This window comes from Eufriesea mexicana, unplaced genomic scaffold (assembly GCF_001483705.2).
Source record: "Eufriesea mexicana isolate 0111107269 unplaced genomic scaffold, ASM148370v2 scaffold1653, whole genome shotgun sequence".
Classification (NCBI taxonomy): Eukaryota; Metazoa; Arthropoda; class Insecta; order Hymenoptera; family Apidae; genus Eufriesea; species Eufriesea mexicana.
This window is the reverse complement of record NW_016909884.1, coordinates 720935-744105: the sequence shown is the minus strand read 5'-3', so window position 1 is coordinate 744105 and position 23171 is coordinate 720935. Positions and strand designations below refer to the sequence as shown.

At 38.1% G+C, this 23171-nt stretch overlaps 1 protein-coding gene across 1 annotated transcript in view; it reads right to left on the bottom strand.

Annotated features, from left to right (window-relative positions):
- The window catches only part of amon (prohormone processing protease amontillado), a 66144-nt gene that overhangs the window by 17187 nt on the left and 25786 nt on the right, over positions 1–23171 (bottom strand). Inside the window, exons 5-7 of the mRNA XM_017902135.1 lie at positions 23002–23078; positions 16152–16416; positions 9162–9374 (exon numbers count right to left, since the gene is read on the bottom strand). Of these exons, the coding sequence (XP_017757624.1) occupies positions 9162–9374; positions 16152–16416; positions 23002–23078 (555 nt within the window). The remainder of the gene's footprint in view (positions 1–9161; positions 9375–16151; positions 16417–23001; positions 23079–23171) is intronic.

The following is a 23171-nucleotide window of genomic DNA, read 5'->3' as shown; positions in this document are numbered from 1 at the left end:
ATAGATTTCCGCGGCCTGTCACATTCGGCACTATCTTTCACAAACGATGCGTAAAAATCGGGAAGAAACCGGCAAAGTAATTAAGACACAGAGCAATGCACGCAATTAGGTTGGAAAATCGTGAAAATGTGAAGAAATTCGGAAGATATAAGCGATGAAAGTCAAACGACGTAATAGATTTCCGCGGCCTGACACATTCGGCACTATCTTTCATAAACGATTGGTAAAAATCGGGAAGAAACCGGCAAACTAATTAAAAAACAGAGCAATGCACGCAATTAGGTTGGAAAATCGTGAAAATCTGAAGAGATTCGGAAGATATAAGCGATGAAAATCAAACGACGTAATAGATTTCCGCGGCCTGTCACATTCGGCACTATCTTTCACAAACGATGGGAAAAAATCGGGAAGAAACCGGCAAACTAATTAAGACACAGAGCAATGCACGCAATTAGGTTGGAAAATCGTGAAAATGTGAAGAAATTCGGAAGATATATGCGATGAAAGTCAAACGACGTAATAGATTTCCGTGGCCTGTCACATTCGTAACTATCTCTCATAAACGATCGGGTAAAACGGGGAAAAAACCGGCAAACTAATTAAAAGACACAGCAATGCACGCAATTAGGTTGGAAAATCGTAAAAATCTGAAGAGATTCGGAAGATATAAGCGATAAAAATCAAACGACGTAATAGATTTCCGCGGCCTGTCACATTCGGCACTATCTTTCGTAAATGATCGGTTAAAATTGGGAAAAAAACCGACAATCTAATTAAAACGCGTGTGACTGCACGCAATTAGGTCGGAAAATCGTAAAAATCTGTAGAGATTCGGAAGATATAGGCGATGAAAGTCAAACCACGGAACCGATTTCCGTCGGCTGTCATATTCGGCACTATCTTTCCTAAACGATCGGTTAAAATCAGGAAAGAATCGGCAAACTAATTAAAATACAGATTACTGCTCGCAATTAGATTTGAAAATCGTGAAAGTCTGTAGAAATTCGAAAGATATAAGCGACGAAATTCAAAAAACGAAATAGCTTTCCGCGGCGTGTCATATTCGGCACTACCTTCATAAACGATCTTTCGAAATAGAGAAAAACCGGCAAACTAATTAAAGCTACCTATTCCACGCAATTGTGACTAAGTACTGTATTGGAATATATGCCGAAGGTATAGAAATAGATGGACACCGGATTGGAGATGTTGCTTGATAAACCGACGAGGCTCGACTGACGGTTTATGTAACGGTTCTAGATGACGGTTATAACGGTTATAACGGTTTTCTTTTTTGTCGCTACCACGTGACCGAACTCTCTAGAAAAATCCTTGGACTTTGCACATTCCTTCGCTCGGCAACCACTCACACGCACCTATGGATATGTGTATATATATATGTAGCAAGCAACTATTAACCCCTTACCTAACGGTTTAAGATTCGATGGCATGTACCACACTGAAACAGCGAAATTACACAGTCGCACGTCGAGCGATATCGTCCGAATACGACGAAGAATATAAGCAACTGACGAGTCTCAACTTGCCTGGGTAAAAAAACATCGACACGTATTTATGGTAACCGATCGAATTTCATGCGGACGCGGCGAGGAATAACGCTCGACTGAGACAAGGAAACGTGGTCAAGATTAACCTTGAGCCTGACCAGTGATGTTTACGTTCGGCCCTATGGCTAGGCTATTCGCTTTCTGTCTCTCTCTCTTTGCCTCGCAATACTGGTATTTCGCCCGATTGCCTTACCACATCTTTCTCGTTGGTGATACTCGTGTTTAGGTCGATTTCATTACCATAGCTCTGTCTTTTATTTTTATTATTTTTAGGAATTTTGTTTTGTTTCTGATACTATTTAAGAATTATTTGGTGTGCATTAATATATAATATATAATATATAATAGTTAATATATAATACAATATGAAAAAATATATACAATATAAAATATTGTATATATTTTTAATATATATTTTATTTTTCGATATATTTTTTAATATTACATCATACTGCCAAAATTCTGTTAGTGTAAAATAATTTAATTTCTAGTATGTGCTTTTATAATACTGCAATGAATTATTTTTTATTAAAAACGTCTCTACTATAACTATTGTATACTTTTACTGTAAATAAACACTCCATTTTAACATCATGCTCGCGATCCTTAATATTACAAAACCAATCACGCATTATTAATTTGGCACGTGATAAACATTCTTGAAAATCGAAGAAATTCGATACTTAGAACGCTACATAATGTTTGCACTGTATGCCACTTTAAAGCAAATAATATTGAGTATAGGTAGTCCTGCAACACGGCATCCTATAACACGGTTTCACTATGACACGATTCATAAATTGCGGAAACCCTCCTACAACACGGCATCCTATAACACGGTTTCTCTATGACACGATTCATAAATTGTGAATACGCTTCTACAACACGGCATCCTATAACACGGTTTCGTTCTAACACGATAAGAAAATTTAGAAAACCTTTGTACAGCACTGTACTTCTACATGAGCACTGACGACGAAGAAATTTATTAAATTAAGGTTGCGTTAAATTAAAATATTTTTTTTTTTTTGTTTTGCGTTGTACATACATTTATATTTTTAATAAAAATTAAGTTGTCAATGTAGAATTTAAAAAAAAATGTATTTTTAGTAAGTTTTCGATACATAACCCCCCTTTTTGTATTGGCTCTGGGTCTCATACAACATGGTTTCACACAACACGGCATTTTCTAGAAACCTATCTACCGTGTTATAGAAAGGTTAGCTGTACTCGAATCTCTGCTAACATAAGAATCCAAGGAACGTTTCTTCAGCATCGATTCCGCGAGCCCAGAAAATAGTACAGCCATTAACTCGCATCAAACGACCATTTTCTCGTCCCAATTGCAAAGCTGCGCTGCCAAGCAATGGCGAAAGTTTACGTTGATCGAGAATATCCGAGCGTGCCATAAACGGGGCCCCATCGGCAAGTAATCCAGCTGAATGCGTCCCGACAGACCGGTCGACCACGATCTAATCTCATCCTGGCTGCGCGAATAATAAGGAGCCATCTTGGAGAAAATTTCATTCCTGTTCACGATCATTTTACTTTCTCCCTGTCCTGATCAAGACCCTCTCCTGCGAGTCGTTTCCGTCACGACGATCACTCATCCGTCTGATATTAATATGAAATTAAATCCTACCTATGAGCGAACCCATCAATCACGGACGCCATCTTTCTACTTCGCTCGGTTTAACCCTCGCGCAAATATGCAGGGTTAAGTGCTTTCAGACCCGGTGCAGACGTGTTATGTTCTTGTTAGTCTTATTTTTCCATCCTCCTTTTACAATTGTAAGAGTATGTGAGATTATGCAAGCTCCGGTTTCCGATAAGGCTCACGTGAGTGACGAGCACGTAGCAGTGATAACCAGAGTCTAATCGAAGTGGTGATCTGCTTGATCTTCGACGAATTAACCCTTTCGCAACGGGTGTCGTATATATACGACAGTCACTTGGTGTATCACGACTGATGCCGTATATATCCGTCAGTGTTTTTTCAAAACCCTCTGGGTCTCAAACGGATATACGGCAGTCATTTATTGGTTTACAGATTGGTTTACATTGGTTGGCAAATCATAATTATAGTACTGGTTTATTTCATTAGTGAACTCAACATAAAGCTAGTACAGGCATTAGGCTACGCACAAAATGGTAGCAAAGCATGGTGTTCAGTTGCTCTGTCGCAAAATGGGACGAAGTATGGTCAATCGAAACGTCATGAAAAGTGGCGAAGTATGGTACAGGTGCGTCGACGCGAAAGGGTTAACAAAGGAGGCCCACCTTCAAAATGGCAGCTCGAGGAGCGAACCGGGAATATTAATATTGTTACAAATCGCGAGTGTAATTCTTATTCTTCAAGTTCGATCGCTGGATTGCCGAAGAATTCTAAAACGTCAGAATAGATTTTCCCTACTGAAAAGGTTGACAGCACTCTCTGAACTCAACAGCCGATTGTTATTTAAACCGAAAATTCTGGGAGGTGCTGGAATGTTCTACTCTGAAGTTAAGATCCGCTCTTCTTGGCTAAATACCGGATGGATAACTCGTAACAATATATTATATTATCTTATATAATATAACATAACATAAGTCATATAATATACTATAATATAACCGGGAAGTGTGTATAGCATCGAGAAGAATAAAGTTAAACCAGCCATCGAGAGTTAGATTTATTAGAACCAAGCTGTCTCCCTTCTCAACCCCTTACACAATGGTATCACTGAACTGTTATGTCCGAAAAGATAGCGAAAAGATGTTCGAGTGGAGAGGGTTAAACGAAGATTTTCACCTGCTGAGCAATCCCGAGCTCTCCTATTTCTCCATCTCGCCTGTATTATCACACCAGGAACTGTCTGAACCCTCACCTAAGCCGAGCATGGTGGCTGTTAAGCGTGATCTACCGCTGCGTGAAAAGAGGTGCACGCTGAACGCCGAGATAAGGGTAGGAACGCTCTGAAGATGTCGGAATAGGCGATTTTCCCGACCTCGTCGTGATACCTCCGTAAACTTATCTCAACTTCCCCGCTCGCTCGTAGTATAAAACCAGGCTTTATCGTGGCGCACACGGAGAAATAAAATTTAGCACGAGAGTTCATTCGCGATACCACTCGCACACCCTTTAGCATATACGACGTGAACCGTGAAAAATATGCGAGTTTATCTTCACGTGTACTTAACCACGCCTACGATCCGTTTCATGCCTCACCACCCGATAATCTCTGCCTCCATTTTTATAAAAATCGGGAAGAAATTTATCATAATACTACCCTTGGTGAAAAGTTTTTCGTTCGATCAAATTCAATAAATGGAAATTTGTACGAATTTTCTTTTCGATTTAACACCTCCTTTTAGGTTTGTATTATATTAATCTATGTGTAACAAATTAATTCTGGATAATTTTGTAGTGTCGTATTTGGCAGACAATTTTTTACCAGGGGTGGTATCTTCATTGAATCCAAAGAACGAGTTTTTCTTTTGAATTTTCTTTTTCTTTTTTAATTTGGGCCGGATTGTATGATTTCCTTTTCAATTTCTACCTCCATTTTTATCATAATACTACCCCTGGTGAAAAGTTTTTCGTTCGGTCAAATTCAATAAACGGAAATTTTTACGAATTTTCTTTTCGATTTAACACCTCCTTTTAGGTTTGTATTATATCAATCTATCTATAAAAATTAATTCTGGATAATTTTGTAGTGTCGTATTTGGCAGACAATTTTTTACCAGGGGTGGTATCTTCATTGAATCCAAAGAATCGAGTTTTTCTTTTGAATTTTCTTTTTTTTTTTAATTTGGGCCGGATTGTATGATTTCCTTTTCAATTTCTACCTCCATTTTTATCATAATACTACCCCTGGTGAAAAGTTTTTCGTTCGGTCAAATTCAATAAACGGAAATTTTTACGAATTTTCTTTTCGATTTAACACCTCCTTTTAGGTTTGTATTATATCAATCTATCTATAAAAATTAATTCTGGATAATTTTGTAGTGTCGTATTTGGCAGACAATTTTTTACCAGGGGTGGTATCTTCATTGAATCCAAAGAATCGAGTTTTTCCTTTGAATTTTCTTTTTTTTTTTTTAATTTGGGCCGGATTGTATGATTTCCTTTCCAATTTCTACCTCCATTTTTATCATAATACTACCCCTGGTGAAAAGTTTTTCGTTCGGTCAAATTCAATAAACGGAAATTTTTACGAATTTTCTTTTCGATTTAACACCTCCTTTTAGATTTGTATTATATCAATCTATGTGTAAAATCTTACCCAAATTAATTTTAGATAATTTCACAGTGTCGTATTTTGCAGACAATTTTTTACCAGGGGTGGTACCTTCATTGAACTTAAAGAATGGAATTTTTCGTTTGTATTTCTTTTTTAATTTGAGCTCGATTGTACGATTTTCTTTGCAACGAAAATTATTAATCGGGATTTTGTCGATGCTTTCAAATTAATAAGTTTCTATTCGAATGAATATGCGAACTAGATTCTTGTCGAGAGTGCAATTATTCTATTTTTCATTTCTTTTATATTGTACTTTCTATTTTATTTTGATCATAGTTTCGTCACTTTTTGAAAATTACAAAATCTGAAAATGGACGACTGTGCTAATTAGAGAAAAATTAGAAATAAGATAAAGAGATAACATTATATATAATTTGAGAATGAACAATAAGTTCCAAGTATCTCAGAAAATTCAATATATATGAAAATTCGCAAACCACTATATCCACAGTATAAACCATAACTGCGTTCACTAACCAAAATATATTTGATCCGTTCATTTTCGATAAACAAATCAGCCACAATCACAACACCCATCCTATATTCCTATATTCTAAACCTGCCTCTACATATTATTACATAACTCCTACAATCTTCGCTATTTCGTACTAAAAAAATTTCCAAGTATTCTCCAAGCATGAATAAATAATCTCCAAAATCCCTGGTATTAAAACCTTTCACAATTTCCTCGTAAAAAAATCCCAAAGTCCCTCCTCTTTGACGCGAGTTGATAGAGAATAAAGCCTCATTGACATTCGCTCGACGACTTCAAATCGATCTAGATCCCGCAACTTTTCATCCAGCACCCTCATAGGATCGTTCGAGATCACCATTCGTTATCGATAATTCAAAACCCTGTACTCGTTTCCATCCAACCTCGCATCCGCAATGAGTTTCGGTGTCTTTTGGTTCACCAACCGTGTACCAACTCGTCGCGAAATTTCCTGCATCTCTGCTCCAACAATATCCATATTCCCTCCCGTTTTAACTATCAACCTCCCCAGGACAAAGTTTCCGCTTCGTGGAATCGGGAGAAGTTGATTCATATCGGTCGACCCGAAACTCCGCGCGAGTTTCCCGCAGTATCCACTTTAATTAGAGGGTGGCCTTTGTCCGGCCATTAGCCAGCCACCTGGCACAAAGGATTTTTCCAGCAGATCACGAGATACGGCTAATCGAAAAAGGAAAATCCCTGTAACGCTCCATCCCTATACAAACACTCGTTTTATACGGTTTTAACTACGTCGAGGTTTCGTTTGTTCGTTGATTAATCTGGCATGTGAGAGGAGCAAAGCGAAGTATATTAACCCTTTGTACTCGAGAGGCGCTCTTCAGTCGCCATTTGATAAAATTTCGTATTCATTTCGACATTCATTAATACGTGAAATTTTAAATAATATAACCGAGTGCGAGGTATCGAAATCAAATAATTCTACGTGTTAATTATTACATGACTTCTTATTTACTGCTCAAAAAAATATCGTCAGCTTTGTAGCAGAAAATCTTTGAACTTCTAATCTTCTTTGGCCAAAAAATCGTCGAGTGCAAAGAGTTAAACCGTGATGTGTTCTTTGATATAACTATTCTTGATTGGAAAGTGGGAATGGTGAACAGACTGGGTTTAGATGTTATTTATTGCGTAGGGTTAGTGTTCAAGTCGACCTGGTGCCATGTTTAGAAAACCAGTGGCGGATTTTTAACAAAGATGACCCTAAGTGCTGGATAGATTATTGCTAGGTATTCAATTGTGTATATTTTTCAGTGTTCTTTATTATTTCAGGTAATAATGACAGGAGGCGTGCTGCAGCACTTAGGATTTGGCTGACAGGGGGTCCGAAGGGATGAAATACTCATACCTTCCTTTTCCTGTCGTCCTTCTACCTGCTACCCTATCATAGCACGATGAGACAAAAGGGGGATACCAACAGACCAGCACCATAGGAATTCCATAGAGTCAAGACCCATCGAACCAACGAAGATATCAACAACCATGGAATACAGGGGGCCTACACAACTATTGCATCCCTAGTAGAGGAGTAGTGTTTGCCCTACTGACACTCTGTGCCATAAGTGACAACCTAGGGGTGTCTACGTGACAACTTATATTATAATCGTATCTCTGCGTTAAATATCACATATATCCACATATTCTACTCAGGCTGTGTTTTATGCCTATCCACTAAAGTAATTCCTACATTTCTAATCTTTATCCGAAGTCCAGATAAATTTTTTGGTCGACGTTTAACGACCATGTGCGCCAAGTAACCTAGTCTATGGGACAATAACACTGTTCAACTTTTCACGGTTCAGCTTTTTCTACAATCTGTAATATCATAACGTGATTAACAGTTATCAGGATGGCCGAGTTAATATCAAAGAGTAAAGGAACTTTTTGCAAAAATTTCGATGGTTTATTCAAACCACGCATTCCCACGGAGAAAGAAGGTCCCGACTGGTGTTTACGAAGTTAATTTATTTTTCTCGATCCCAGTTCCCGCATACCTGATCAACGAAGCTGGGACTCACCCTCCCGAAGTCGAAATACTTGGGTAACTGCGTTAGCCTGACTCACATAAGTTACCACGTGGACCACAAGGAACCGCATCGTGAAAATTTCAGAAAAATTTCGAACACCATGCAGGAAAATTTAATTTCCAAATTTTATACGAACAACTTAACCGATCTTCAACTAAAGGATAAACTCAGAGGTACCCGGTGTTACGTAATAATTTATGAAACGAGATAATGTTCCGTGATACTTGAAACAGCTGAAGTTCGGGTCATCCTTAGCATACTAAATCTCTCTTTTTAATTATAATTTATTTCACGTTAACCCTGTTGAGAGATTTTCCACTTTTCCTATTAGGTGTTTGTTGTTTCTGTTTTAACACATTGTTGACCGGTGACGAGTTAACTCGTCATTGCACTTGCATTATCTATTTCAATTTATGAAACCCAGGGCGATATAGAATATCGCGTGTGAAAGTGATTTTGAAGATTGGATTACAAAATAATAGCCGGTGACATGACATAGTGTCTGTGTAAAATTGCCGGTCAACAAAGTGTTAATTTATGGGTGCTTTTCTCGTTCTGCATATCTCTTATTAGCTTATTATTGAAGACTGTAAAACGAAGCTGATGAACAGCCTCGCAAGCTTCGAAGCATTATCACGAAGCCTTCGTTATGCCAACCCTACGTGCTACTCGTAAAATATTTACAACCCTCGAATCACGCGGATTCGTTAAAAAGCCCTTAACCGCGGAGGAAGCTTGCAATACAGAGGCTCGAATGTTGGACGCCACTTACCACTCCTATATTGGGATCCTTAGCGCCGTTACTGAACGTCGAGGCCAGGGTGCTCGAACAGCTCTCGTCGTAATGAGCGTTTTGCCCATCGTTGATGGCGCTGTTAATGCTGACAGTCCACATGCTGGCCGCATAACCGTCGCAATTGCAATCATCCTCCTCCCCGCCGTCGCCAGAAGCCCACACGTAAATGTTACCCAATCCTCTTCGACCCTGTGGGACAAACGAGCTCGGATTAGCCGATTTTATCGTCTGTAAATTCTATCGCGTGTAAAATATAGGAAAATAAATATTTTTCGTCACATGTGGTTTCAAATTTTGTCTCTCGTTTATAGAATCGTAAGGAGTCACTTCGTTTTGCGAAATTCTCAGAGTCCTTGATTTTAACCCTTTGCGCTCGAGAGGCGCCCTTCAGTCGTCATTTGATAAAATTTCGAAACTCGATATTCACAGATATGTCAAATTTCGGATAATGTAACGGTGTGCGAGGTATCGAAATCAAAAAATTCTACGTGTTAATTATTATACGATTTCTTATTACTGCTCAGAAAAATATCGTCAGTTTTGTAACAGAAAATCTTTGGCTAAAAAATTATCGAGTGCAAAGGGTTAAATGTTATTAGAATATCGTTTAGTATGTTTAGAAAGGTGTCAAGAATTTGGAAGGTGTGAACGAAGTGTAAAAGTTTAGATTCTGGTATTTATCAACCCTCTGTATTTTGAGAAATTATGATTTGGTTGACTGGTGACGTTAAACAGGCTTTTGGGGTGGGAAAGATTTTGAAATTATAGATTTTGTTTCGGAAAGGAGAAATTAAAAATATGTGGGGGTGTCTTTATGTAGTAGACTTTACCTTGTCGTCTTTATTGGTGAAAATAAATTGAACAGTAAATGGGAGATTAATAATGGTGGCGGTAGACTGCAAGGGGTTAATATCAGAGATATTAATATAGAATAAGCTAAGGATAATCTAATAACTTTAGTTTAATTAAATTATCAATAACCAGAGATATTAATTCAAAAGAGACTTAAAATTATAGAAAATATTCTTTGGAAAGGCAGTAATAACTTTAGTTTCATTAAATTATCAATAACCAGAGATATTAATTTAAAAACGACTTTAAATTAACGAAAATATTTTTTGAAAAACGCTAGTAACTTTAATTTAATTAAATTATCGATAACCAAAAATATTAGTAAGTAAAAAAATTAATATTATCGAAAATATTCTTTGAAAGACCCTAGTGGCTTTAATTTAATTAAATTATCAATGATCAGAAATACTAATAAGAAAGAGGACTTAAAATTATCGAAAATAATCTTTTAAAAGATACTAGAGATTTTAATTTAATTAAATTATCGATGGCCAGAGATATTAATTTAAAAAAGACTTAAAATTATAAAAAATATTCTTTGAAAGACACTAGGGACTTTAATTTAATCGAATTATCGATGACCAAAGGTATTAATAAGAATAAAGACTTAAAATTATCGAAAATGTTCTTTGAAAGACGCTAGTAACTTTAATTTAATCGAATTATCGATGACCTAAGGTATTAATAAGAATAAAAACTTAAAATTATCGAAAATATTCTTTGAAAAGACACTAGTAATTTTAATAACGATCGTCTAGTAACGATATATCACAAGTTGTGTGCATGACGAGCAGTTGCTAGAACGAACTTCCGGAACGGGAAGTGACATTTCTGGGACACGAAATACCCGTGAACAGAGCGGATCTTGACACTTATCGATTACTTTCCGAGCATTCAAGTGGAAGATCCTCGTCTCGAAATTAGAAAATGTGAAGTTTCCGTGGAATTTGGAAAGTTCGATGAGACTCTATCGGAGATTAATGCTTTCGTTTTAACAGCGTTTTCATTGGATATAACTGGGAAACAGGGGCGAACTAATTTGGAATAACAAAGAACGGGAGGCAAATAAATGAACACGGGTGGGTGAAATTAATTACTCGGCTAATTACTCGCGGTCACGTCCATGTCGTGGTGCAGGCTACACTCGATAGTTCCTCGTATCGATTCCAGGTTCCAACGAGTCCTCAAATATCTCGACGAGATTCCAACATACCGAATTAAATGATCGCCACGAGCCATCGAGGGGAACAAATGCGAATCGAAATGCTTTACTTTGGTCCCATTCCTGAAACTCGGCTGAGTTTCTACTAACCTATTCTACTGATTTTCAGCCTTACTCCTCTCACGGTACACGAGACATATAAGAAACACAATTATTAAATAATAATTAAAATTTCGAGGTACCCAAGATATCCTACAATAATCCTACAATAATACTAATACCTTCAACCTAACGCTTCTATCATTTTTATATAATCTAACCTCGATAACCTAAATTTCGAAAAAGACCTTCGAGTTATAGAAATTTCAAAACTTTTAGTGTAAGATATACAAGAATAAATACAGAAATTTTTTATAAAGAGAACGAACAGAATAATAAACATAATTGTTAAATAATAATCCAAATTTCGTGGTACCCAAGATATCCTATAATAATCCTGTAATAATCCTAATTCCTGCAACCCAACGCTTCTATCATTTTTATATAATCTAACCTCGATAACCTAAATCTCAAAAAAAGGATCTTCGACTTTAAAAAGTGTAGAAATTTCAAAAATTTTAGCAAAAGATGTACAAGAATAAATACAGAAATTTTGTATAAAGGGAACGAACAAAATGCGAATTATAAAGCTTCGAATTGTTAAAAAGATTCGACTGTATCTGACGATCTAAGGCGAACCAAATTATTAGAACCTCTAATTAAATAGTCAAATATTGCACCATGGTTTTAGAAATTCTTTTGAGACACGATTAAAAATTATATCGAATTATTGATAAATTAAAAATTCTGTTAGTAAAATCGTGACGTCTCGATGTGATCATCCCGGTAATTAAGTCTGCCTGAGTACGCCGTCTCCTCGATAAGGGTTAGCGACGTTTTCTTTCGGAATTAACCGTACACTGATTGGATTCGAAGCAATTACTGGTTACTCCTCCGTGGTTTATAGGAATTCCGAAAACTCTATCGTCTCTGACAAATTCAATTCGACTCTACCTACGTTATCCACCCACAGGTCCATACAGACTGACGCTCTTTCAGAGACTCTTTTGAAACTTCGCTGACGTTACTCGTTACAAAAACTCGAAAGAAACTTTCAAAGAGACGCCCTATCTTTTGTCCAAAACATCATTAGTCAACACGGTTCAAACTGAAACTACCGACCTGCAATGCATACCTGAATATAGTGTACATGACCGATATTAATTAAAGTGGTGTCGTGAAAATAAAAAAGTATATTTAATCGCGAAGAATTATTTGAAGAAGATCGGTATTAATTTCGAAAAGAAAACTACAAAAATTAGGAGTCTGTAACAAGCTACTTTGATCCTTTTGGTAATACAATAGTTAAACTAACAATTGGACATAATTTCTTGACAATAGTATCTCTTCGTTTAAAAACCAGATCTTAAATCTCTAAGCAAATTGTTTATATCATCTATATGAGCATTTGTACCATACTTAACCTATATTCTTTCTCTCTCTCTAACAAAGTGATGTATTTTTAATTTTTTGTTTATACACTAATGGGTTCTACTATCCGTAAATTATTGTTAAATAAATTAAATAAATAAATAATTGATCTCAAATCTTTCAGTTTTGCAGTAATTAAAAATACCTACTTTCTACAAAAATGATCTGAATTTTTATTGAAACTGGAGTAATTAAACCGGTCATAGGCCAAGGTAATTAAGCAAAGCGCTTAAATTCGTTTAAATTTGAATAACAGGGTATTTAATTGGTGTGTTGATACTTTATTTTCTAATTAAATTTCTATATCTATTTCGTGGAGTTAATTAATAACGTGTACCTGTTTATCTTCATTACACCACCCTAATTATTATTATTATTTATTTCATTCATCACGCTATGTACGTTACTTACATGTAATATACATTATCTACATATTCTACATCTTATTCACCAGAATCAACACAAGTAGCTATAAAATACCTAAAAATATATAAAAGTAACTATAAAATACCTAAAAATATATAAAAGTAACTATAAAATACCTGAAAGTATATAAAAGTAACTATAAAATACCTAAAAATATATAAAATAATTTATACGATTACATAACGATAGTAAATACAATATTTACATACACGTGGGAAGATTATGATGCGAACGACGCACGCGAAAGTCATTGAAGCGACGATGGTCTCGAATGAAGACCATACTTAAGCTCACCAGAATGATTAAAAGGGGATCGATGGACTCGAAGGGTATTTTGTTAATCCACGGCTTCAGAGCAAGGTAAAACGACTTCCGTTGACGCGACGACCGTCAGAAATTCGCAGCGCAATTAGAAAGCTAATTAGGACAGGGCTCACCGCGGCGTAAGACGAAGTTAGCGAGTTAACTTTATTACCTCCAGCCCTTGCTTGCCTCGAAAAAAGGATTTCCTTCGCCGGGGAGAGAAGCGAGGGCTGAGGAAAATTCGGTGATCAAGAATCACCGTCGAGCTTGTACATTTACCAGCGACGTTAAATTCGTAAACCGTGAAATATCGGAAATTACGACGGAGCCAGGAATAATAAAAGAAACGCGGAGCTGTGCGAAAATGATAAGGAAGACTGGTGAGGCAGCGAGGAGATAAAAGCGTCAAAGGTAAGTCACGTGCAGAAAATACGAGGTGTGACGCGAAAATATGGAAGATAAATATAAAGGGAAAATAGAAACCACGCGCGGATCTGACGAAAGCGCGGAAATCTCTGGAAATGCGATGGTGGAGAAGAATCCTCTAAATTGTCGTATGCGATGAAATACGGTGAAGTATGTACATACGTGACCATGTACGAAGACAACTTTGAGAAAAATAACGTGCGTCTTAAGGTATGAGTACTTTGAGCAACTGTCTAGGGAACCCTATAAAAATCTAGGGATCCCTAGCCTATATACGTAGCAATATCTCTTCTCGTAGTTATAATTCATACTTCATCGATCATATTTCATAATTATGATAAATAAAATTAATGATAATTCCACAGACTCAGTGTTAATTCATTTTTGAAGTATAACATTTTATAAAATATCTTTTCGTGGTTATAATTCAGAATTTATAGTCCATTAATCATAATTCGTGATTATTATGAATAAATGCAATATTAATACGAAAGATAAACAGTGTTGACTAATTTTTACCGAACCACATATTTTTTGATATTTCTTTCACAGTTATAATTTATACCTCATAATTTATTAAACATATTTCACAATTAGGATAAATAAATACACTAAATACCGTTGGCTAATTTTTACTCTAATTTTTCACTTTAAAACCACTGATCCTTTCCGAAGAGTCACTAAAAACGTGTTTAATTTTATCAAGCATTTACATTTTTATTCCCTTAAGTGGCTATATATCTAACAGATAAGAATCTCAGTGCACTGCTTTATCTGATGTTCAATTATAACGCTTAAGACGATCCTGGACAAAAGGCTAGCTCCCAACGGGATGATTATCATCCACCGATAAACCTCGTGAAGAGTTTTATACGCCATTATCTCCCACGCTCCAAGCGATCCAAAGAATACTCGAGATCGATACCAGAAAGCCTATGAAAACGAGGAAGCATCGAAACTCTGCAAAGACTCGGTTACTATAATCCTGCTGCAAAATATCTTACCAAAATTCAAATCGAAACTTCAATTCGACGGATTCACGGAAACCACCTCGACTGTGTCTACGAAACTCGTGCAAACGATGTAACATAGTTTCTAGATGAATCAATCGACGCGGAAAGTTCAGCGAGCAACATGAAATCTCGACAGCAACTCCATCGTGAGAACCGACTCTGGTTTAGTAGAATTTACCGAAGTCTCGCTTTACACTCGAAACTTGCAACTTGGATAGCACCGTCACCGCAAACAAGAGTATCAGAAACTGATCGCGCATCGTGGAAACTGTCCTTGTTGTTCCGAGATGTTGCACGAGGTTCTACAATGTTCTACAACGTTCCCTCTCTAAGCGTCGCTGAAAGACAGATGGCGTGTGTCGTGGGTGGAGCAGTTGTAATATTACACTACGTTGTTTCCATAAAAGTTTCGCCAACGGAGCGCATTAAAGTTCCCTCTCATGAGAAATCAGGATGCCGTCGCGCGGTGGACGCGCGCCCAAAGGTCAGCGGTCCTCGCGGTGTCAGGTACGTGTCGAGCTTGGATACTTTTATCCACTTTTATTCTCTCGAAATAGCCAACCACGTGCAGAGAAACCATCTTTCACGACAAACATCTTTGCTATTTTAACACTTCACGGACCAGTCACGAAGGTACTCGTTTTTAGGTTAGATTTAGGTTAGACGAGGTTTCATTCCTCTTCGCATCTATGTCCGAGATTACGCATTTTTGAGGTTAAAAGGTTATAATTTATGTTAGATTTCATTCGTTTTCGCATTTATGTCCGAGATTATGCATTTTTGAGGTTAGAAGGTTATAAAATTAGTATCGTAACAGTATCGTAAGAACTTATCAAGTACCATCGCACATAAGAACATACAGAAAGTACATCCCTAATAATATTTCACATGTAATAAATTGCAAAATGTATAATAAGTTATATCTCTCCAAATAATATATATAAATATGCCGAAATTCATTTAAATGCTTTAATTTCATATTGAATTATGGAAAAATGAAACAGCCAGCCCATGAAATTTTCCTGAAATCTCTTTCTGTCCGTCCACAACCTAGAGAGTAATTTATTATCTTCGAAGGGAGTTTCAATGACGACGGAGACTGAGAAGAGTTTGGGAAGAGGCGTCGAATAACCGATCGACGTTCCAAGGTATCAAGGGTTAATTTCACCCCTCGACTTGGAATGGAAGTGGAAGGACGGTAAGAGAATCCCGTGCATGACGAGCAAGGGTGCAAAACGTGACACTGATACGCACCTCGTTAACGCCGCGCACGATGGCCCTCATCGTCGCGTTCCGCGGCCCATCCACAGTTTTCCCGTCGTCCGTTGGTCCCCATGAAGCGCTATAAATGTCTATGAGGTCAGGTTCGTGTCCCATGCTGTTAGCTTCGATCAGGTCGGTCATGTAAGGCTGATCCAACATTCGAATCCCGGCGACTTTCGAGTCGTAAGCGACGCCCACGCCGCAGACGCCGTTGTCCCGGGCTGCTGCCACCTCGCCGGCGCATCTGGTGCCATGGCTTTCAACAAAAACAACCTTAATTAGATCCACCGTGCCTGCGTCACTGGCAAAATGTTTTCGTCGCTTATTGAAGCTGCAAAGTCTGCAATGTCTATCATCCCCTGCTCAAGAGAGACTAGGGTTCGAATCGAGTTACAGTTGCCTTTGATTTTTGCCCTTGGAACGTTGAAAGAGGGTAGTTGGGATTGGCCAATTATGGACCAGATTCGGAATGAAACCTTCTTGCTGAATATATTTCTACTAGGCTTCGCGTTAAATGACTGATAAATAGAACAGTGAGAGAAGAACTTCGAAAAAATGGCGTAAAAGAAGATATACTGGTCCAAAATGATAATGTAGAATGAGGAATTTTTAATTGATTAAAAATTGTCATTTTAACTGCGATTGGTTTAGTATTATGAAATATAATAGCGCTATTTCGAAGTTTATACGCGTATTTTATAACTTTCCTATTGTTTCCCAGATCGATACTCGCGCACTTCGGGTACTTTGGTGCCCATAGAAACATAACCTATATAAATTTTTCGTTGCTAGCCTGGACAAGTTCGTTGCTAGTTTAGACAATTTTGATTACTCTCTAATAACGAATGTTAACCTCTTACCTTACGATTTGAGTTTCGATGACGCATGCCATAATCGAACAGCAAAGTCAGACACAGGCACGTGTCGAACTATGTCGTCCGAACGCGTCGAAGAATAACACGGAACTGAGGAGTCTCAACTTGTCTCGGCAGAAAAACAAGGACGAATACTAACGGTCACACACGGAATTTCGTCGAACGTGTCGAAGAATAACACCGGGACAGAAAAACATCTGCGAAAATTAACCACGAGCCTGACCCGTTTTACTTAACTTGGATCCTATCTACGAGCCACGTCTCTCACCCGTGATATCCATGTTTGACCCTATTCCATTACCACGTGTCTCACACGATATTGTAAGGGTTAAAAGTGGTGAGAAGGCACAAATAATATACGATTACACATGTCAACCACTGTACAAACTTTGGTACTTTACGTACTTCTATTTCTGTGCAACAATCCAAGTTCCACAGTGCAAGTGTTCGAACAAGATTTTTGAGGAGGCAGTAAAATAATTTTGCTCTCCCAGTTTGTCGTTGTTTGCGGAATTCTCAGAGCGATAAATTGCACGTGGGGTAAGACTTGGCGGAAAACAAATAACGTGCGATATTTGAAAAGTTCTCCTCCCGTTTATTCCTCACGCGCATAAATCACGGGTCCCACATTCCACCGACCAAATGCGACTCTCCTCGAATAAAAACTTACGAGCAATCGTGTCCCTCGTCTAAAAATCGAAGAAACGTCGCGGTGTTACCTGATAAAACGTTGGATAAAAATTTACGAATTATAAAATTCCATTTCGACGAATTATAGTTAATAACCATGCTCGTTATTATGTCCGCGACTGCATGGAACAGCTGCAAACGCAGCCACACATCTGGAGCCACCAGTTTAACGGTTACCACAAATAAACCGCGATAAATACGGTTTTATTACGCAATCTGTGGGCAAGACACGCCTACATTGCCTCTGACAACATCGTTGGGATTTAATCTTGTCATTCCCTGATCGAAATTAAGTTGGACAGTTGCTCCGTGCCGACTTCCGTTTCGGGAGTTACATGTCCGACCGGTTGTGCACACTAGTTGTACCTGCTCCAAGTTAGTTGTAACGCAGCAAGAGTAATTAGAGGAAGGACAAGTGCAACAATGGGTCGCTGTATCGTTTACCATAACTGGCTGCGAAGGAGGAACTCGACGATACTTGTATACAGGAGTGGCGTAGATTACGCGAAAAGATGAGCAGGGTAATCGAGCTGCAGCCATTCATCACAGGAATTAATCTGACAAAATTCAGATGTAATTACACGAAACAAACGCGAGTAATTAGAAACGGGACGAACGTCACGCAATTAACGCGAATTCGATAAACACGGTGTTGCGTCAACTCGATGTAGAGCAAATTCTCGATACGAGATTAACACCTAGCGATAATACGCTCCTTAATGACCTTCGAAATGTACATTTTAAATTTTCTTAACTGGTGATTATTTTTATTTGCGTCTTCATTTCGTACTCGCGTTTCTGTGAGTGTTAATTTTATGCGTGTGAGTGTGAGTGTCGTTGAATGAGTGAGACTTCTTTGTCTATAATTGTGTAATCTATGATGTGAATATAATATATGCGAGTTCCATCTAGTGTTAATAACGTTTAGAAGAATGTGGCAGAATAAAATAGTCGTCATAGAATTATAGAGACGTGAACACCATAATGAAATCGTGATAAAGAATGAGAGAGAGAAAAGAAAGCTCTAAAAAGAGTGAATATATATATTACTTTAATAGTATATTATTTTGGATTTATTACTTAAATATTTTTTGCATAAATATTCTTTGCATTTCTCGTTAAAAATAGTGGAAGATATTCTTCTCCCATTTTACCCACAGTTTCATCCCATCAGTTGAAACAAAATGGCGGAGACGACGCTCCATTACCTAACCTCCAAATCTCCTATTCTCGCGTGCTCAGGATTTCATATTACATGTATTACGCGGAGTAATAAGACAGAGAAATGCGAACCATGCGTCATACTCGCGCCAAATGGTAGACAAGATGACATTCCGTTGTACCGTTTCTCATCGCCATGTTTCACGGATGATAATACCGAAAGATTTCAAACATGCTGCTCGAATGTAGCACAAAATGGTGGCCCATACATTCCACCGCACTATTTCCTGTCCTCACATCGCACCATCGGGATTCCACGCTATGCAGGTGACGTCGCAGAAAAATGTCAACTATGCGCCGCAGCTGTCGCACAAAATGGCGGACGGGACATTCTATTGCATTGTTTCCTAGCCTCGCGGCGCATGGCCAGGATTCCACGTTGCGCAGAAAATAACGATAAAATGTCAACTATGCACGACGTCACTTACGAACTCGACCAACCATCGAAAGCTCGATCGTAATTTCGGAAGATCTGTGATGAAATGCGCGAGAAAATGGCCGTCAAAGGAATACCGCGTGACTACTGTGCCCAGTGGGCAAAAGCAGGACACGCAGGACTGTATTACACCAGGAAAGTTCGTCTTACGTGCAAACGAAGCGTTTATCAGGTACGAACGAGTCATCGGAAGTTTCTCCTAGCCTAGACTCAACGAAGATCTTCGGAAAGATTGGAAATCTCGGTGAAGACCGAGAAACTGCCAGGAATTTTATCGTTTTCCGATTTATTCACGCCCACTCGAGTCTCTTTCGTCACGTTCTCCGTGAACCTTAACGTCCGTTTTTACTGCCGGATTCTGATTAAACCAATAAAATCGAGGAACGTAAGTCATAAAAATGACGTAAAGACGACATAAGCGACTTTGTAGGAGACGTATCAACCGAGATGATTGCCACGTACGATTTTTCTCTCTCAATTTTTCACGTGTTGGAGATAAACCGAAGAAGAGTCCACGGGGTTCGGACGTTAAGACAGGATCATCTTGCACAAGGTTTAACACATTCCTCGTAAACGGCGCGGAGAACGTTTTAATCAATTTTACGTTCATTTGCTGGATAAACTTGTTTTACTTGGGCAATCGGAGAATCGAGTTATAAGTCCATTGGGTACGCGAAACGAGAAAATTCGTTAGATTATCCACTTGTTTCTCTACGAAATTCAGTGAACTGTCTCTGGCAATGGGATCGATTGTCTGGGCTTCTGTTCGACGACAGAGCAATTAATCCCTTGCAGTGCAATTTATTTGCAGCCGATAATCCTTGTATACATCCAATACAACCTAACCTTTCGTAGCTTTGTAAAACACTGACTAACATTGAAAGTTGGAATTTTTTCTCTCAAATAATTGGTTACTGATAAGTAGCAATATTTTTCTTACAAATTTTCAACGAAACCACTATAATGAATTTATATATACTCTTTATCGGGAAGAAATTATCTATCGAGAAATTTCTAGACGAAGATATTACAGTTTTAACCCTTTAGGCTCGAAAGGCATCCTTCAGTCGCCATTTGATAAAATTTCGAAGATCGGTATTAATTAATATATCAAATTTAAAATAATGTAATGGTGTGCGAGGTATTGGAATCAAATAATTCTGCGTGTCAATTATTATACTATTTCTTATTCACTGCTCAAAAGAATATCGTCAACTTTATAGCAGAAAATCTTCGAATTCCTACTCACGATGTTAATATGCAGGTGAATGTCAATTAATATTTACTTATCGAGCAATGCAATTTTGTGCGAATCAACAATGCCAAGTCATTTTTGAAATTTTGGAACAAAGAAATTTTGTTCCAAATATAAAAATATGAATGAAAAATCAACGACGCACAAATCGCACTATTTTAAAATTCCTTTTTGTTTAAAAAACGAGTCATTTTGATCTTCAAACACAAAACGTTCCAGAAAATACATAACTACATATCACAAAGGACTCATCGCACTCGTTTCAATATTAAAGACTAATTAAATCAATTAAAAAAGAAAATCAACGTTTCTTTGTTGAGATGTGGACAAAGAGAATCTCATTTTCTTTGAGGAATGGAGAAAGACATTTGAAGGATTGAAAATGCTCCCTGAGAGGGTAAGTTAATGGAGAATAAACCGTCTGCGTGATAAATTCTTCTACTGGCTATAGAACGCATCGAAGAAGGTTGGAATCGAACCGTTCAATTATTGCTATAGGCTCTTCGCGGTGTTTATTCGAAGAAAATGTCAGTGGCACGAACCCGCAGAAATTGCTAGGTAAGTTTACGTAAGCCACCGTGGAGAATAGGCAGAAGAATTTTTACGTAAGAGACCTGACTAGCTCTCTAGGCGTGGCGCAGGAATCATTTTCCATAATTCCCGACGTGGGTTCGTAAGGCTGGCGAGATCGATGAAGGAGAGATCATTAGCTTCGTCCCTGCACGAAACTACGAGGTATCTTCGCGGGTCATTCCGTGAACTTTAAACGCGAACTGGAAGGCAGAGAGTTCTTCTGGAGTCGCTAATTGGAAAGTCCATTTCTCATTATCGGATAAAATGTTCCATCGATTCGTCCCGCCTCGAACATCATTATCCTTCTCCTTGGCTTCTTCTCAGGGAGCCGTGTCACCTTCGATCACGCTGAAGAAACAATGTAGAGTTGAAATAAGAAGCTCGAAACAATTTCCCGAGCTTAATAACCTATCCGCCATCCACTCTAATTGCTACCTGGTAATCATTAATTACGTGATCGCGCCGAGCTTTCACGGTTCCCTGAAGTTCCTATTACCCAAGGCCTCTTTCTAATCTCGTTATGAGAAACACCGAGTTTTATGTAACAAACGTTCATCCTGTAAACTTGGTTATCCCTGAAAATTCGCAAGGCTTGCGGTTCTTTGGAATACCATTGGAAGGTACAGTTGAGGTTCGATTATCGGAACTAATATGGCCGTATTATGGTACAGAATACTATTAACACGTTAAACGTCACGTTAGTTCCTAGGGACCGGCGCTAGAATTTCCGTTCAGGCCTCGCCGGTCCGTACGACACGTAAGGGCCCGCGTGACGACTAACTGTGGGGTAAAAGGAACGGCGTGTGGCATTTAACGTGTTAAAAAGTATAGTTAAAGTTCGATTATCGGAACTAATATGGCTGTATTATGGTACGAAATACCATTAACGCATTAAACGTCACGTCGGTCTCTAGGGACCGACGCTAGACTTTCTGTTCAGGCCACACTGGCCCGTTCGGCCCGGAAGGGGCCCGCGTGACGACTAACTGTGGGGTAAACGGAACGGCGCGTGGCGTTTAACGTGTTAAAGAGTATAGTTAAAGTTCGATTATCGGAACTAATATGGAAACAAGTTTATTCGGATTTATTCTCATACTAGATCATACCAAATACGTTAGAACCGACAGACAAAAATTACCTAAATTCTTACATAGGCTTTTCAGCATTAACGATTCCTTCAGATCGCATTCTGTTTATGTTTCATACCATCTACGATCGTACTCTTTCATCGTACCCTTCGAATGCAAATATCACACTGGAATATTGTAATAAACCGTAGGTTTGCAACGATGGTGTCAGATATGTTGCAGGCCCATAATGATTCTTAGATCTCATGGACCTTCCTTATCAGGCAGCAGTGCTTCGTGCTTTAGTTTATAAGGACTCTCTGTTTTCTAGAAACAGTTGTAACTCACAAGGATACGCGCATTCCTGTATATCTGTATAAGTACATTTGCATCTTTCATTGATAATAAACTTTATATATTTCATTGCTATATATCCGTACACGCATAGTTCTCTATACATTTTAATAAACGCTGCAATTTCATTAGAGAAATTACAGCATGGAATATTATAAAAGAATTAATTTCAGTTGCCGATTATTATAACTTTGACAGGAGACAGCAATACTACACAGATAACACGCGAATATCGCATGTGAAACGCACAGTTCCGATAACAGAACGGTTTAATGATGATAGGACATTCGGATAATAGAATCTGGATAATGGAGTTTCGATAATCGGGATTGATTATATAATTATTCGAATTGTCAATTGTTTTACTCACCTATTGAACCAGTCGTCCGTGTATCTCGGATAAGGGTAAGGGTCATTGCTGCTGAAATCGTAGGAAGCTTTGGCATTCTGAAACAGAGGAAGGATTTTTCTCTTCATTTCTTTGGGTCCTCTGAAAATGTTTAAGAACGTAATCTTAGCCTTTTAAATTATAACAAATTT